The sequence below is a fragment of the Gossypium raimondii genome, chromosome 11, assembly GCF_025698545.1.
Source record: "Gossypium raimondii isolate GPD5lz chromosome 11, ASM2569854v1, whole genome shotgun sequence".
Lineage (NCBI taxonomy): Eukaryota > Viridiplantae > Streptophyta > Magnoliopsida > Malvales > Malvaceae > Gossypium > Gossypium raimondii.
In genome coordinates, this window is record NC_068575.1 from 50,798,082 (window position 1) to 50,814,314 (window position 16,233).

General features: G+C 36.0%; 3 protein-coding genes and 1 long non-coding RNA gene across 9 annotated transcripts; 1 reads left to right on the forward strand and 3 right to left on the reverse strand.

The window, feature by feature from the left end:
* Positions 1 to 1,445: 1,445 nt before the first annotated feature.
* On the reverse strand, positions 1,446 to 6,663 carry LOC105803210 (U-box domain-containing protein 3). Of its 4 annotated transcripts, XR_008191088.1 has the most exons (7): positions 6,410 to 6,663; positions 5,245 to 5,525; positions 4,841 to 4,957; positions 2,634 to 4,502; positions 2,297 to 2,420; positions 2,081 to 2,166; positions 1,446 to 1,882 (listed from the first exon to the last, which is right to left on the reverse strand). XR_008191088.1 is itself a non-coding variant. In XM_012635249.2 (5 exons), the coding sequence occupies exons 1-5, from the start codon at positions 6,522 to 6,524 to the stop codon at positions 2,355 to 2,357; spliced, it is 2,448 nt and encodes an 815-aa protein (XP_012490703.1). In that variant the 5' UTR covers positions 6,525 to 6,663; the 3' UTR covers positions 1,943 to 2,354. The 4 variants fall into 4 exon arrangements, 1 of the variants encoding a protein (XP_012490703.1); XR_008191087.1 differs by having other exon boundaries at positions 2,081 to 2,420; XR_001136395.2 differs by lacking the exon at positions 1,446 to 1,882 and having other exon boundaries at positions 1,943 to 2,166.
* Positions 6,664 to 7,809: 1,146 nt separating this feature from the next.
* Positions 7,810 to 9,520, forward strand: LOC128034876 (uncharacterized). Its single transcript, XR_008190952.1, has 2 exons — positions 7,810 to 8,432; positions 8,629 to 9,520. It is a non-coding gene; the product is annotated as an uncharacterized LOC128034876 (long non-coding RNA).
* On the reverse strand, positions 8,808 to 13,327 carry LOC105803209 (putative E3 ubiquitin-protein ligase XBAT35). 2 transcript variants are annotated; one of them, XM_012635247.2, is made up of 9 exons: positions 12,993 to 13,327; positions 12,586 to 12,700; positions 12,231 to 12,311; positions 12,048 to 12,104; positions 11,862 to 11,953; positions 11,608 to 11,689; positions 11,226 to 11,328; positions 10,535 to 10,620; positions 8,808 to 9,705 (listed from the first exon to the last, which is right to left on the reverse strand). In XM_012635247.2, exons 2-9 carry the CDS (start codon positions 12,604 to 12,606, stop codon positions 8,971 to 8,973), a joined length of 1,257 nt encoding a protein of 418 aa, XP_012490701.1. In that variant the 5' UTR covers positions 12,607 to 12,700; positions 12,993 to 13,327; the 3' UTR covers positions 8,808 to 8,970. The 2 variants fall into 2 exon arrangements, with proteins under 2 accessions (XP_012490701.1, XP_012490700.1); XM_012635246.2 differs by having other exon boundaries at positions 12,048 to 12,136; positions 12,993 to 13,325.
* Positions 13,328 to 13,755: 428 nt separating this feature from the next.
* On the reverse strand, positions 13,756 to 16,066 carry LOC105803208 (rho-N domain-containing protein 1, chloroplastic). Of its 2 annotated transcripts, none has more exons than XM_012635245.2 (2): positions 15,928 to 16,066; positions 13,756 to 14,973 (listed from the first exon to the last, which is right to left on the reverse strand). In XM_012635245.2, the coding sequence occupies exons 1-2, from the start codon at positions 16,025 to 16,027 to the stop codon at positions 13,928 to 13,930; spliced, it is 1,146 nt and encodes a 381-aa protein (XP_012490699.1). In that variant the 5' UTR covers positions 16,028 to 16,066; the 3' UTR covers positions 13,756 to 13,927. The 2 variants fall into 2 exon arrangements, with proteins under 2 accessions (XP_012490699.1, XP_052479832.1); XM_052623872.1 differs by having other exon boundaries at positions 13,756 to 14,958; positions 15,928 to 16,036.
* Positions 16,067 to 16,233: the final 167 nt, after the last annotated feature.

Below are 16,233 nucleotides of genomic sequence, written 5' to 3' on the forward strand. Positions count from 1 at the left end.
ATTCTTTCATTGCTTAAAAAAAAACTTCAGAGAAAAAAAAAAGAAACCCTCAGCCCTCCTTTTCCTTTGGCCGAACGGGCCACCAATGACCCCGCCACATGCGGTGGTCGGAGTTTCCAAAAGGTCGGTTTTTTAACCCCGTTTCAGGGACCGACTAATGATCGGGCTTTAGAGCCGTAGGGCCAAGGAGCGAAGCCCCAAACGTCGCCTTCATGGTCCGATTTCGGTAACCCAAAAATGAACTCCGGCGACGGCGCAAACGGAACGGCTCAAGTACTCCTTTCTTTTTCTTTCCCTTTTAAATCGTTTCTTTGTTTGTAGATGTATATAAAAAGAAAAAATAAAAAAAATCTGAAAACGGGAGAACGAAAATCACCTCTTAATATTTCTCTTGTTTTTTATTTATTTTGCTAATGTCTGTTACTTTTTGGTTACAAAATAGGAAGCCAAGAGCTTCAAAATACATTTTTCTTGGCTTTTATAGCCGAATGCCACTGTTTCTATTGCCCTCTTTCCTTCGTTTTGTTTCTTTTGCAGGTGACGGCGCAAGTGGGGGGAGGCCGACGTGATGGACGCGGATGGGACGTCCAACGGCGGTGGCGGCGATGGCAGGAAGCCAAAAGTCAAGGGGCGGCGCCTAGGGTTTCAGAGACTGAAATCGGGCCTGGGCTAAGTGGGCTTCGGGTCTGGGTTAGGTTAATTGTAATTGGGCTGGTAGCTGGGTTAGGTTTAGGTGGGGTTTTTGGGTTGTATTGGGTAGAGGGTTTTGCTGGTATGTGATTATTTTGGGTTCTTGGGTTAATTGGGTTTTGGGCTAAAAATTGGGCTTGTACAATAATGACTTTAAAATTTAAATTTATATTTCTCCTTCATTATGCAATATAACTTATCACAGCATTAAACATTTAAGTCGAGCGTCATTATCTGTCACGGAACAACACTCAACCTAAGAGTAAAATAGATGTCCATGTGGACCAAAATAAAACTCCATCACCAATATACAACATGGCACAACAGTGGATCTTGTCCAGAAAAAAACCATCAACGGTTAACGACAAGTGTAAACAGTGTGGTGCGAAAGGAGGAAAAGTATTATAAAATCTCTCTACATCCACTATATCTTTCATACTTGTTTTCTGTGGATCACAATTGTGGCAGGCCCAATTATAAGATCTCTAGACCCACTATGAATTTTGGGTTGTAAAAACTCTCGGCCTTGGCAACCGGTCGTAAACCTGACACTTGTATCTATTTATTTGACCGGATATTTATCAAAAACCAACATGTTTCTTTGTCATCAATATCAAGTATTCACTTTTTAAATTGTCAAATCACCAATATTAACTGCAAATTTAAATGAAGGGATTTTCATACAACTTCATGTCTTAAAAGACCTTCTGGCATGTTTACTATGTGCATATCAATATATCATTGTTTTAAGCAAATCAAGTTAATGTCTGTCGGCAAAATTATTTATTATTTGCGGTAGAAAAAAACACTAAACAGAGAAACGTTCTTCATCTTGCTAACAACAAAATGTGAATCAAAGTGCTTACGGGTGCAATTGGAATCACAAATTCTACCCTCTGACATCATTAAAGAAAGAAAAGTGGTGGAAAGGCCATGAGAGATCAAACACCGGAGGAGTCTGGTCAGAAGTATTAATTATTATGGAATGGTACCATAAATGCCAGCTGTTGTATAATTTCACTTTCAGCCCATCCCATGACTAACATGAGTGGACCAGTGTATGCCTTCGGCTACTCCCTTTTTCCTAAACACTAAAACATACGACTAGAGAAGTAGGGCCTTGAATGAATGCTGCAACTTTTAGGTGACAGCACTGCCCAAATTGACCTATTATCGAATATTGCATGCTGTCCTGCAGTGACAAACAGGGATACCAAATCACAGAAAATGGAACATTTCAAACCAAACCAAATTGCAAAAGTATCCTTTTAACAAGAACCTATAAAGTAGATTACATGTACAACATATTTACAAAACTTAAGGAACAAATCAGAACCAGTTATTACATGAACTAAACTAAATGAAGAAAAACAAAGTGAAGCTGTCATACCATAATCCTACGGCAAGCTATTATGCTCCATGGAAATATTCGAAGTAAATTATCGTCAAACCGAACACCTCACTGGAAAGCTTGCCCTATTTTCCCATAGGGATCAAAAAGAAACAAAGAATAGAGTTCACAATGCCCATGCATATAGCTTGACAACTAAAGAACGTATGGGAAGAGAGAGCTCCAACAAGATAAAATGAGAAAAGAACAACTTACATGCAAGAAGGGTATCAAAAGAATCAGAAAATAAAAATATAACACAAGTTATCATATGTCACATCCTGCCCTTCCCTGTCGCACCTTCTCTCTGATTCCGGAAGTGACTAAGAAGCTGCTGTGCCTGCAACATTAAAAAAACAATATATCATATGCTTTATGATGTGCATCCCGAAAATTCGCATTACATAACACATTTTTCCAAACCAATCTAATTAACTACATTAAGGAATATAATCACAATTCCGCTTACTATTTGAAATTCCAGACACAGAAACAGACAATGCAAGGACTGTAGCATTGTAACAGAAGAAGAGTTAAAAACTAAGCTGCATACCTTTTCCTTTGCTCTTGGTGTGCCGGACTGAGACAGTGCAACTAGGGATGGAATGGCCCCTTCTTGCAAAACCAAGGTACAAAACTTGGAACTGTTAAGGCATAGTTGCAGCAATGCAGAGGCAGCATTTTCCTTACCCCTCGGCGACCCTGATTCAACAACTTCCATTAGTACTGGGATACCGCCTTCCTGTACAATTGCCAAACGCCCTTCCGCAATTGTGGACAGGTTCGAGAGAAGAGCAACTGCCTTGTCAACCATCCCGCTATCAGGATCCAAAAACTTGACAAGGTATTTCACCGTGCCAGCTTGCACTATACGAGCCTTATTTTCATGAAAGATTGACAAGTTAAACAAAGCAGTAGCAGCATCTTTTCTTCCTCTCAATGTTCCTGAGCCTAGAAGATTTACCAAGGCTTTTACAGCACCCGAGCGGCCGATCCTTGCCTTGTACTCTTCCAAGACAGAAAGACTGAACAAAGCTGCCGCAGAGTTTTCTTTGGCTCCAGCATTTCCAGACTTTAAAACATGAATTAGTGGCTCTATTGCTCCCGATTTTGCAATTCTAGCCTTGTTATCTTCATTAATTGAGAGGTTTAGAAGGGCTGTAACAGCATGCTCTTGCGTTAGCTTTACTTTTGAGTATAATAGAGAAAGTAATGGCGCAATAGCACCACATTGACCTATAATTATTCGATTTTCCATGTTGTGCTTTGCAAGAAAGCGCAATTCTGCAGCAGCTGCTGTTTGGACTTCATTGGATAGGCTTTTAAGGTTGTCCACTAACGTCTTCACATGGGAACTCGTGGTCAAATCATCACATCCTGACCCAGATTCAATGAAATAAGGGCTGTTATAATTATGGTTTCCGTTGACTGACTTTTCTATTTTTGCTCCAGAGGCCTGCAACTGCTTTCCTGTTATCCAGGAAGAAAGTCCAGATTCTTTTGTTAATGAGGAAGTACCAAGGCCCTCAGATGAAATTTCAGCTAAGTCATTCCTTTCATGTTTCTTTGAACTACTAGAGGCACAATCAATGCTAGAAACTTCACTTGAGGCTGATTCAGTCCTGCTGTGAAAAAATGACTGATTGGAGGATTGCTGATCATACTTGTCAATGTCCCTGCTTTGGTATCCATAGCATACTTGGTTATATTTTGAAGAGGTGTCAATCTTCTGCTTCTCTAAACCATTTCCACCTTCAGGAGATGATCTTGATGTGGAGCAACTACCGTTTGCAAAGCAAGTACTATCAGTGTGAGTTAAATCTTGAGATGATAAATGATTTGAAGGAGAAATTGAGACAAGTTTTGCACGGCCGCTGTTACTAGAAAGTTGTAAGTTGTTTTCCTCACACCAACTTGCTACCATAGCTTTGACTATGTCATTTGGAATGAGCTTTGTATGTGTAAGTGTTTGATGTGTCTTTGGGCAAATGGACAGTCCACTATCAAGCCACTTTTGGATGGAAGTGCGGTCATAAGTTTGCCCAGAAGCGACAATAACAGGATCCATCATAAGTTCCAACGACAAGGGGCAAAGGAAGCGTGGAGGTATCAAAATACCACATGTGGGTACAAAGTGCTGTGTTTTAAGCATATAATCACGTATACAAGAGATGAGATCCACAATCTGGTTGATTTGATCTAATTTCCCTTTTGCACTGTTGACTTGCACATTCATTCTCTCTTTTTCCACAGCCACAGTTTTTTTGAACAACTCCTGGGTTGACGACAAGTTCAGTGATTTGAAAACTTTTATCAAATGATCAGTGCAAGGAATAGCATCATCTCTTAGACTTCTCAAAGCCTCTCCTACATTTTCCAATGGTCTCTCCTGCTGTAGATGTTTAATTTCCCGCATACAGTGCTGAAACAATTGAATATTAGTTAGTGTCACTACACAAAACCGACACAACACTGAAAAAGTTATATGCCTTGACAATTTCCAGAAGGACAATAAAATTTGTAGAAAGAAAATGACTACCATTTCTTTTTTCATCCAAACATAGTATGAAACAACAAATTCGATCTTTTCTTCAATACTTGAAGCGGATGATGATGACTTCGAATTCGATCTATATAATATGAGACATAACTGAAGTGAAGTGAAGAGCTTTGCATTTTTATCAGAAAAGGCTCCAAAAATGGGATAGAATTTTTGTCATCCAATAATGGCATGAGCAATAAATTTGACCTTTTTCTTACCTGAACAGTGGTTATACTTGAAGTGGATAGTGATGATTGCAATGATCTATGTAATACTTGACATATCTGAAGCGAAGAGCTTTGCATTTTTATCAGAAAAGACTCACTCTGAAGAACCTGTATATGTTTTTAAAACATAAATAAATAAATAAACTGAAATATGATAGTAGTTGAAGCCTAAGAGCCTACTTCTTTTACTGAAGAAGGTATACATAATTCATCTCAATATCCAAAATTCAAGCTTGGCTTCTCTGTTTTATTTGAAGCAATGCCATTAAAATATGCTTGGATACTGGTTTTAAAAGTGAACAATAGAAAAGCATAATGATCAAAAACTAGAATATGATCATAGAACACTGATGTTACAACAGATAGTGTTCAGTACAGATTGAAATTAAACTTACCCTGTGGATTTTGCTCATATTATAACACCACTTCTCCACGAATTCTCGAGCCTCATTCACAAGCAAATCTAGCTCTTCGCACTCTTTATATAGAGTTTCATCTGAAGGTATCTTGCAATCAACAATATCATCAAGCAGTGGTTTTAAAATTTTTAACACAACAACCATATTTCTGTAATTCTTTTCCATGGGAACAACTTTTATTTTCTGGCATGATGTGAGATGAATAAATCGACAGATGCTGTTGATGAGATATCTCACAGAGGTTGTTTCCATCTGACCTGTAATGTATGCAGCAAATCAGAATTTATTAAAAAAAAGCCATTGAAGAAATTTGAAGTTTGCACCATTGTCGGTGTTGTCTTTTACCCATAATCTAAGGTAGTCCAGTCTTCTAGATTTCGAGCAAAAGGATAAAGATCAGATATTTTTACAATTTTTCATAGCAAGTGAAAGGCTTTTGATTGATGTCTCTATGGGGAACATAGACAAACACATGCACTGCTACTGGAAATTGTTCACCAATGCCATGGGAAACCTTTTATCAAACTCACTTTACAAAATTTAAATTTCCAATTTAAAACAAGCAAATTTTAATAAATAAAAAAATCGAGTATAAAGAAAAGGGCTTTTTGACTAATATCACTGTTGACTTTTTCCAATATGGTCTAAAATCCTTAGACTCAGCTATCCAACACAAATTAAAGGAAAGAGGATTTTGATTGAAAAACAAAGAAGCTTCATAAAAGTGTGTATAAATGTATAATACACACCTCATTGTTTCTTAACAGAGCTAAAGTGACAGGGATAGAGAATTCTTAAAACATTAATATGAAAAACAAATTCATTCTTCATTTACTAGTTGAAGAAATGTAAATACAAATTTGAAGTACAACAAAATCAAAAGCCAAGTTTAACAGAGTTAGCAAAGCTTCCAACCAAAAATGGCTAATCAGTAAACTCACTCAACCTGGTTTTTTTTTTTTTTTCTTACACTCAGTCTATTAAAAATATATATTTCAAATGCTACATCACAGCAACAAGAACAAACAGCACTCAAAAATAACATTCACATTAAACTACAAGAGCTTCCCAGTGCTTAAATCCAATTTATATAATGAAAAACACACCGACATATTATTACACCATAAAGAAATATATATACCTGTTTCTTGAAGTGGGTTTAAGCTGGTGAAACGAAGAAAGCAAGGATCTTGATGTACATTTGAGTAATGACATAAACCTGAAAAAAAAAAATCAAATATTAAACCCTGAAGCATTAAACATGACAACTTCAAGCTCAGCTTTTTTTTCTTTTTCCCCAGAAAAGTTGCATGAGGGAGAAGGCTGACAGAACTGGAACCCAATAAGGAAACACACAAAAAGAAAAGAAAGAGAAGGTTGAACTGGGCGGGACCCCTATTTGGTCGAAGATTTGTCAGGAGGAGACTTGTAATTAATCACCATTATTACATAAAACAAAGGGGAGTTTCAAACAAAGTGTTTCAAACATTTGAAGTAACGTTTCTACTGAGGTAATTTGAATTTCGAGATTAATTTTATTTTTATATATTTTATACGAAAATTGCATGTTTTAATATTGTTGGTCTAATGTAGAGGTGTTCATGTGCCGGGCGGCCTAGCTCGGCCCGTCCAAAATATGAGAGGGTTCGGGTAAAAATATAGGCCTGAAATATGGGTTTGGGGAAAAAACGAGGCCCGTTTAGAAAACAGGTAGGGCTTCAGGCAAAAATTTTTTGGCCCAGGCCCGGCCCGGCCCGAAAATATATTAAATATATATTTTTATTTTTAAAATATACTAGTTTTAGTTTTATTTTAAGTTTTAAGTTAGAAAATGTTAGATTTTTTTACAACAATTAATACAATTAGCAATTAATAATTTGATATAATTTGGTAATTTTACTAACAATTAATACAATTAACAATTAATAATTTTACTAACAAAATGTTAGTAACAATTAATAATTAATAATTTGATATAATTTGATAATTTTAGTAACAATTAATACAATTAATAATTTTACTAACAAAATGTTAGATTTTACAAAATGTTGACTAGTACAAAAAAATATAATTTGATACAATTTTAATAACAATTAATTTTGATAACAATTAATTTTAACAACAATTAGTTTTAATTTTAATAAAAATATAATTTTAATTAGAAAACGGGCCGGGCCGGGCTCGGGTTCCATATTTTTCCCCGGGCAAGGCCTGCACAAATCTCAGGCCCATATTTCGGCCCGGGCCTAGGAAGCGGGCTAAAATTTTTTGGGCCCGGCCCGGCCCATAGACACCTCTAGTCTAATGATAAAATATATTATAAAATATTATTTCTATTAAAAAAATATGTTCTAATATTATTGAGTCTAATAATAAAATATATTATAAAACACTATTTCTTTAAAAATAAAATTTAAACCCCATAGTTACCATTCATTACAAATTGACATAAGTACAAACAAAGACAAACTTTCAGGTCCCTTAGCTGCTTTAATTATAACAGACTGCCCCATTTTTTGGTCCTGTTGATCCATTGCCAGCTATCAAACATATTTCCTGAAGATGAACCAAACCTCTCCAAATCATCCCCTTTTTCAGTTCATAAGTTGCATCATGTCATGTGTCTCTCCACTTTCATCTTTTTCGTGGGAAATTACTGTCATTACTTTGTTTCTTTTTGTACAAAACTAGCTTATAAACCTCCTAAAGTACCTTGGTTAATGGAGGTCACACAAGTCAATCACTTCACCTGGTTAAAAAGGGTTTGCTTAATGACTCAAATTAATTGCTCAAACTCTTTTTAACTGCTTTGACTTCTATTTTAGTTTTTCAGAAACACATGCTTGCAAATCCCACTTTTAACAAATCACATCAGATTACATTACTCACCCCCCTTGATCTTACAATTTAATTTTTATTTTTGCTTTTATATTTTACTTTGGACCGACACTGGTCTAAGATTCCAAGGCTTCATTTAAGGCTAGCTTTACTTTCAAAACTACCTTATCCCTTATCCTAATCTACCAATATCTTCAAGTGTCGGTCACATGGTCAATCCAGTAGCAAACAACTAGAAATGCATACGTCTCGACAGTAAGCGGCCTTACAGTTCAATCAATCTCTATGATTCCTTTGTCGACAGTAATCTCAAACCCATGATCGTGGTAAGTTTTCATTCACAGTGAAAAATAAAGTGATGCTTCGTTCTATCAATCTGGCACTACGAAACTACAGTAAATTTGGACTGTAGCAAGGAGCAGGAGATCCTGGAGATGTGGGAAGGGTCTTGCTGTTGCAATGGTGGGCTCCTTTTAGTGCTTCTACTTTTAAGACTAAAATTGACTATTTTTTTCTCTGCAGGACATGATCCTTAAAATGCTCCTTTTCTTTGTTTTTGGTAAAGGGAGATTTACAGCGATTACTTTTATAACGAAACATACACGTCTTAAAACAGACAGAAAGGCAAACCTGTCAGAGTTACTGATTCACTTGCTTCAGCTTCAAGTTATATCACTCAAATCAAATGAAGTTTCCAGGAATGACACTGATAAGGAATTGTATATTTCACTAAATAATGTTTTTCTTAGTATATGATAATGTCATTTACAGTAACTTGATTTTGTAACAAAAACTTTAAAATTTCAATAAGTTTAATCTGCCATGCATAAGACAATCCATGTGTATTATTGGTTTTTCCACCCATCATATGGTATAGAGCCGTATAACTTTATCTATCTTGCTTCGGCAAACGGGGCATAGTCCATTTTTGGCCTTTATCTCATTTAAGCAAGACATGCAACCAGCCATATGACCACAGGGGATGCATGCACCTTCTACCAGAGCTTCCCAACATATTATACAAGAGGAAGAACCATCTCCTTTAGCATCATTTGTGGTTGAGGCTCCATGATCTGTTGTTGTCGTAGCAGGCAAATGCACTGGATTGAAATCAATTGAAGGATACTGACTTGGTTCTTCAACTAAAACATCATCAGGAATTGGTGGAGCAGATGGAGACATGGAAGCATTGAGTCCACTTGTTTGGACATGGGCAGGAGGATCCAAGAGGCTTTGGAGACTTTGTTTACCAGTAGGTCTAGAATCCCAGTCGTTCTCTTTTTTAGTTCGTGCACCCATCCAACCACTGTGATCTCCAAGGGTTTGGACAGAGGGTCCAGAATCTAACACACCCCAACCATTGTAATCCTTTCTGGTTGGTCCATCCATCCATCCTGTGTTACCTAGCTCTGAATGTTCCCGTCCATCAGTAGGACCCCATCCATTATAACTTTCAGCATTTGTAGAAATCTCCCAACCGTTTGCATCAACTGCCCCAGAGCACCAGTTATTATTACGTTCTGGAGATTCAGCAACAGTTTGATGTGCATTTGCTGCACTTGAAGTTTGGGTATCAAGAACTGTTGGGGACGGGACAACCTAGAAACATTGCAGCTCTTGTTAGTATGCAAGATGCTTACTGTATGTTATATAATGCAATTTATCAAACAAAACGAAGAAAAATAGTACTGTTTGTGAAACGTGAAACATAAAACACAACTTTCCAAAACTAATCCAACATAACCATTGAGTTACTTACAACAAAATATTCAAAGTCCCCCACTGAAAAATGACAGAAATTTCAAGAAAACAAATTACACTTGCCTGACTAACTTGATTTCTGAACAAATGAAGATGCTAAGTCATAAACCAGACCTCTAAAGCAATCCTCTTTAACAGACCAAAGGACCAAGCACATGCATGTTTTCCATCACTCCTCTAATTTTATAGCCTCCATAACTTGAAGAGCAGCATTCAAAATAATTTATACCGAAATGCTCAGAAAAATAACAAACTCATGTTTTCCACTCTTAACTGTTCACATTTGAATCCGAGCATAAGTCTATCCCAATCTAATTGAAACTAGACCAATTAGAGCGTATTACAATTACAATGATGCAATGACTATTTTCACAAGAATGTATTGTGATATAGTTTACCTGAAATTGTCAATACAAATACACATTTTGAAGTAACACTAGTATTCCTCCTATAAAAGATAAAAGAACCTATTTCCAAAGATGATTTATACACTCATTTCCTCCCCATCTGATTAGATAAGAGTTTTGATTTTCATAATGAATTAAATATCCAATGACACCATTTTTATCACCTCTCAGAATTTCGAACATGCATGTATTCAGTTCTTTTTTGCGCAAAAACTAAGAGATACAAATTTCAGCAGGGTGATATATAGAATCAACTAAACCTGAAGATTTCCTTTGCATGCACTATATAACCATTGAAGCTGCTGCTTGTCTCCCTCATTTCCAGATGCAATCTTGTATCGAGTTTCTAACAGATAAAAATGGAATGAGTAAAAAGGTTCAAACACCAAAGGATATTATACACAAAAGGACTGTTGGTGAATACAATGGGAAAATGAGAAAGCCAATGTCTATTTCACTTAACAGTTAGATTTATTACTGCATTCATTCATAGCTAAACAATTTGCTATCACAGAATACTTCCAATTCCAAAGCTGCAAATTAAATAATCAATGATGAAGTTTGCCTCATCTTATTGATATATATATGTATGACAAAACAATGGTATGATAAAAGAGAAAAAGAGCAATCATAGATCTGAACTTATGCCTTTAATCAACCATTTTTATATTAATCATATTTATATAGACACCATCAAATAGCAAAGTTGATCATATCACTAGAATAACAAGCATGATGCAGGAGCTTTACAGATGCATAAAGGTCATATGCAACACCAAAACATGGAACAAGCAATTCAATTAATAACATTCAGTGCCTAAGGAGAGTAAAGAACAATAAGAACCATAACATGACTAAGAGTATTCTTAAACACAGCCAAATACTTACCAGATCAGTTTCTTATCAGAAAAGAAAAAAAAAAGGACAATAGGTTCAGCTATAGGAAGTTACTGGTAGTCTGATCAAATATGACAAGTGCTGGATCTGATTTAAGAAATTTGGGTTCTTCAATTTTGGCCTTCCAAAGAGCGATGACCGTCTGAGGCTGGGCATCCTGCTCGTATCAAGAATGTAGATATTAAATATAAATATATGACATTTTTAAAAGTTATATCCATGCCTGAAAGGCAAACTTAAAAGGAAAACAAAAAGGGGATTATGACATTATATGATGAATAAAATGGCTATATGAACTTCTCTTCACAAGTTATTTATTGAATAATTCTCAAAGTCAGACTATATTCTTCCAGGGGACTAGGGTAAAGGGCAAATTGAGTAAAAGAAAATTTAAAGCATTGCGTTGAAAACAAGATGACCATTTTAGTGGCCTAACCTGCAAAGTGGAATATATTGCAAGCTCGAATCTGGGAGGCCTCATGGGATTACCAGAACCACAAGGTATAATCACAACCCAGCTGTAAGAAAGCACATTAATTAGTACACAAGTAATGCATTTAAAGGGACTCGATCAGTTAACATTATATATATAGTTTTAATGAGAATCAGATATGCTCTAGATAAACTAAAAAGTGTGGAAAATATCAAGAAAAGTTGGATATAAAGGCAGTAAATGTACATTGTACAGACATTTTCCTTGATAACAACTGAGGAGCAAATCCACCAAGGAATCTTGGACCGTGAAACTCCCGAAACCAGCCAGAGAAACAGCAAATATGATTCTGGATAGAACAACACATGCATGAAGCCTAGGAAAAACAACCTATCATAGCAAAAAAGATTAATTAATTATGCACGTATTTCCCTCAAGCGTACCTCAATTGCACGGACAATATTTGTACACCCTTTATTTCTGGCAACCTCAAGCGGTGTCTGACAATCATCATTCCTCAATAAAAAATTAGCTGAAAACATTAATGTCAAACAAGAGCTTATAATACAAATAACAAATACCGAACTAGATCATAATTCCCGAGTTAAGCAAATAGGAAGACATACCGCCACGAGAAAGAAGCAGCTTAACAGTTTGCTCCAGGCCTCTTTTTGCAGCATGATGTAACGGAGTCCCTGCATTACGTCCTGCGAATGAAGGTTAAGTAAGAAGCAGAGTTAACACAAGATGCTTTTTATTACCAAGGAAAAAACATAAAAACAAAAAAAAATAAAACACACACACACACTCACACAACTGTTCAATGTTTATGCACCCAATTCAGAATGTTTTTAACTTTTAATTATAAAGTGAGAGTGCGTACACCATGCAACAGAGTAAATAACTTGTCCAGAAATTTAGAACTTATTACAAAAACGAATATTGGGCAAAAATCAAAATATACTATCAAAAGAAACCTACCAGGGCGGTAAGCATTGACATTGGCACCCATTTCAATCAGTGTCTTGGCCACATCTATTAATTCAGGATTCATGCATGCCACAATGAGGGCAGTCTTTCCATCTCTGTCTATCCACTACATCACAAAAACAACTCAGACTATAACTTTCATAATTTCATTATACAAAACACACATGTAAGCAAGAATCAACCATAAATGATCAAATTACTTCTTTTTTTACTTATTTTCTGCTTTTCTGGGAACCACGAACGACACCCAGACTTTAACATGTACAATTTAAGGCGAACTGAACAACAAACCAACGTTCCCTAAAGGCCAACTCTTTATCGACTTTCCATCAAAATTACCTTAGAAAACTGACAGAATATAACTATGTAAGGGGAACAAATAGTTGAAGTATACGCACCTCAAGGCCAGCACCTTCTCTGCAAAGAGATTTAATGCCATCCACGTTCCCGGCAATTGCAGCCTGATAAAGCAACTCGTCTTTTGATTGCTTTTGGCGCATCGTATCAAGTTTCTGACCCATCTATAAGCTTTTACCCACAAATATTTTTGAAGCAAAAACAAGAAGTGCACCAGAGGTTTGAAGGAAGCGAAAGCGGGTGGTAGTGGTGAAGATTTGTAGGAGGAAACTTCTAAAGAAGTTGTAAATATTGCATTGTATTAATTGGAAGACAAAGGGAAACAGCGAGTTGAGGGAAGATAATTTGTCAGATTGATACGGTGAGAATAGCCACACCTAAACAGCCAAGTGGATCCATGTTCAATTCCATCACATTTTCGTAATATTAAACTAAAATTAATAAAAATGTAAAAGATTGTTTATTTAATAGTTATCGTTTAAAAAGTATACGATTTTAATAAAAGAAATTGCATATTACTCAATTAATAATTATTGATAAAAAAATTTAAAGAAAATGTCAACAGTGATAAAGACTGTATTGGAGGATAACGAACAATATAAAAATTTAAATAATGTTTATAATTTTACTAATATAAAAACATAAACCAAAAAAAGATTATTACAACTTAAAATATTATTTAATTATATAAATTATTACAACTTTTATATTAACCAGATTAGATAACATTTTGTGTAATCAGGTAATATACAAAACTCGCCTGTTTTAGAATTTTAAAAAATGAGTACTTGCGCTTTGTTAATATAATATAATGTTAAAGAAGATTGATTTCTTTAATGACTGAATATCTAAACATCCATGGTTTCCCATCTCCCAATGATAAATAAAATGTAAGTGGTATTAAAAGTTTAAAAACCAGCATCTCACAGCTATCAAAATGCAAGTCATCTTTCGTTTTTGGTAGCTTCATCGTGAACTAACTCAGCAGGACCACCAACTCGCTCTTCTTCATTTTGGAGAATCCTTTCAAACCCCGAGATTTTGCAAGTGCCCTTAGTTCTTGTACCTTCAATGCACTGAGATCTTCGTGTTCAACCTGCCGTTCACTCTCATCTGTACCAACATCCGTAGATTTGCTCTCTGACAACTCATCCAACATGTTAGGTTCTTGATAGATTGACTCAGGCTCAGATTCAGACTCTAGTTCCGGCAAGTCATCAGGCGCAGCAGGTGACTCAACCAAACTCAAATTTCTGTCTGAATTTATGGTCTCCTCACTGGAATAAACTTGCTGATATTTTGTTCGCAGAACAGGTGACTTGCGTCGAAAATTTGATGCTGGTCTACTTAAAGTAGGGGCATAAGTTTTTTTGTCCTCGGTCTTCACTCTAACATTAGAATCAAAGAAGCTGGAGCTTTTATCTTCAATGGAAGAGTCATTCACTTCCGGATGATCCAAATGCAGGTCGCTGCTGTTGCCAATGCCGTCATTTTTCTTTCCTTGTTCGACTGAGTGTTTCCTCAACAGTTTAAGGAGCGAATCAACTGTTTCACTCTCATTGCTTTTTCTTTGTAAGGCTTCAGCTCTCTTATCTTCTTTAGCAGCTGCTCTTTCTCGAAGTTTAGCTTGGACCTTCTTGAAAAGCTCCACAATCTCCTTCTCCCTTGGAGATGGGGCTGCTGTAGCTTGAAAATTTGTCGAACCGGATAGCGAGAGAACTGGCCCATTTTTCGAAGATAACATTTCAGATTCATCAAGATTTTCAAAACTATATTTGTCTTCATTTTGCCTATTCCTACCTTGCAACCCATGTCTTTGCCTTGAGAAGTCAGGGCTCCTCCTATGACCACCAGAACTTGCTTTGCATGCAAAAGGTATTCCCCTGGAACCACATTTTGAAGATCTCATCTTCACCAGCGAACAAATTCTGCGTTCGCTATATGAAGAGCAAGGAGATAATGTCAAGGCTCTTCCAGAAATACCTGAGCAGGAGCGATATCTGCAGTCTGCTGGTCCATAACCTACAATAATATCAGTACTCAGAGACAAATTTAAGAAGATAACCATTTAAGAAGCAAGATCTTTTATAGCCTATTTCTTCACCCATGACACTTACCAGAAACCCAAATAAAAAATAGTCAATAAATTACACAAACTGACGATTTGACAATCTAGTCTCATAGCTCCCTTAGGTGAATCCCACAATCAACATCAATCGTCCCAAAGTTTAAATCACTTAAACAGGAAAAAATGAAAACGAAGTTTCTCTCAAACATATATAAGCATTGCCTACTAAACATACATCGAAGTTTCTACTTATTGGGGCAAATATAAATGGCAGATAAGGCTTAGTTTCCTCTTCCCAACCGCCTCTGCATTCGTCTAAAGGTTGTATGGATGCACAATGTCCTCAACTTCCCTCTATCAGCTATTAAGTATTCACTGTGTGTGCCATCACTGAGTCTGAGAAAACTCAAAGACCATTTAACCCTTTTGCAGGACTCTCGCCTGCTCTAACTATGAAAACTACTGACTGGTGATGCTACAATCAAAAGCATTATTCTATAACATATTTTTCCCAAAAATAAAAGAAAAGAAGAAAGCATAACACAATTAAACAACCTCCCATACCTAAATATATTTAACATGTAAAACTGAATAATCTTCAAATATTTTAGAAAAACCAGGATGAATGGTCAAAATAATATAAGATTAGTATGGATTAAACAGTTTCTTTTTTTAAAAGGAGGGCAGTCTGGATAAGTTAACAACAGAGTACGAAACCTCTAGAGCGCAGCTATGTTTAACAAAAATGGGATATGTATGTATATAAATACCCATCCTCAACCTAATAGAGCAAACATTTCCTTTCCTCTCATTTCATTTCTCATGGTTTCTTGGCAACCAAACAGAAAACAAAGGAAATTGAATTAAAATCTCCCAAGAAAATAAGATGCAAAGGAAGAGAAATTTACCAGGAACGTTATTGGAAACAAGATGAAGTGCGTGCGACATGGGTTTGGGGGGATTCTGGTGAAGCTCCAAAAGAAAGCGTTTTTTGTGGCGCTCTTGCATTCACCTCGCAGGGTTTATGTACTTTGAAGTAAACCGAGGTTTTTCTGTTTTTCTTTTTTCCCTTTCTTGGAAATTATAATAAGGTTAAAATCTGCAAACAGTCACTGTACTTTTTCTAATTTTGATATTTAGTCCTTATTCTTTTATTTCTAAAATTGAGCCCTTTACTTTTCAATTTTTAAAACTTAGGTCTAATTGTTAATACT

Coding starts and splice junctions, on each gene's coding strand:
- LOC105803210 (XM_012635249.2), bottom strand. CDS start 6,524: ATGCTTCAGGGTTTAATATTTGATTTTTTTTTTTCAGGTTTATGTCAT. Junction 5,526..6,409: donor AAACCCACTTCAAGAAACAG/GTATATATATTT, acceptor CATACATTACAG/GTCAGATGGAAACAACCTCT. Junction 4,958..5,244: donor ATATGAGCAAAATCCACAGG/GTAAGTTTAATT, acceptor AAACATATACAG/GTTCTTCAGAGTGAGTCTTT.
- LOC105803209 (XM_012635246.2), bottom strand. CDS start 13,115: ATGGGTCAGAAACTTGATACGATGCGCCAAAAGCAATCAAAAGACGAG. Junction 12,701..12,992: donor GAGAAGGTGCTGGCCTTGAG/GTGCGTATACTT, acceptor TTTGTGATGTAG/TGGATAGACAGAGATGGAAA. Junction 9,706..10,534: donor CATGCAAAGGAAATCTTCAG/GTTTAGTTGATT, acceptor CAATGTTTCTAG/GTTGTCCCGTCCCCAACAGT.
- LOC105803208 (XM_012635245.2), bottom strand. CDS start 16,027: ATGCAAGAGCGCCACAAAAAACGCTTTCTTTTGGAGCTTCACCAGAAT. Junction 14,974..15,927: donor TGTTTCCAATAACGTTCCTG/GTAAATTTCTCT, acceptor ATATTATTGTAG/GTTATGGACCAGCAGACTGC.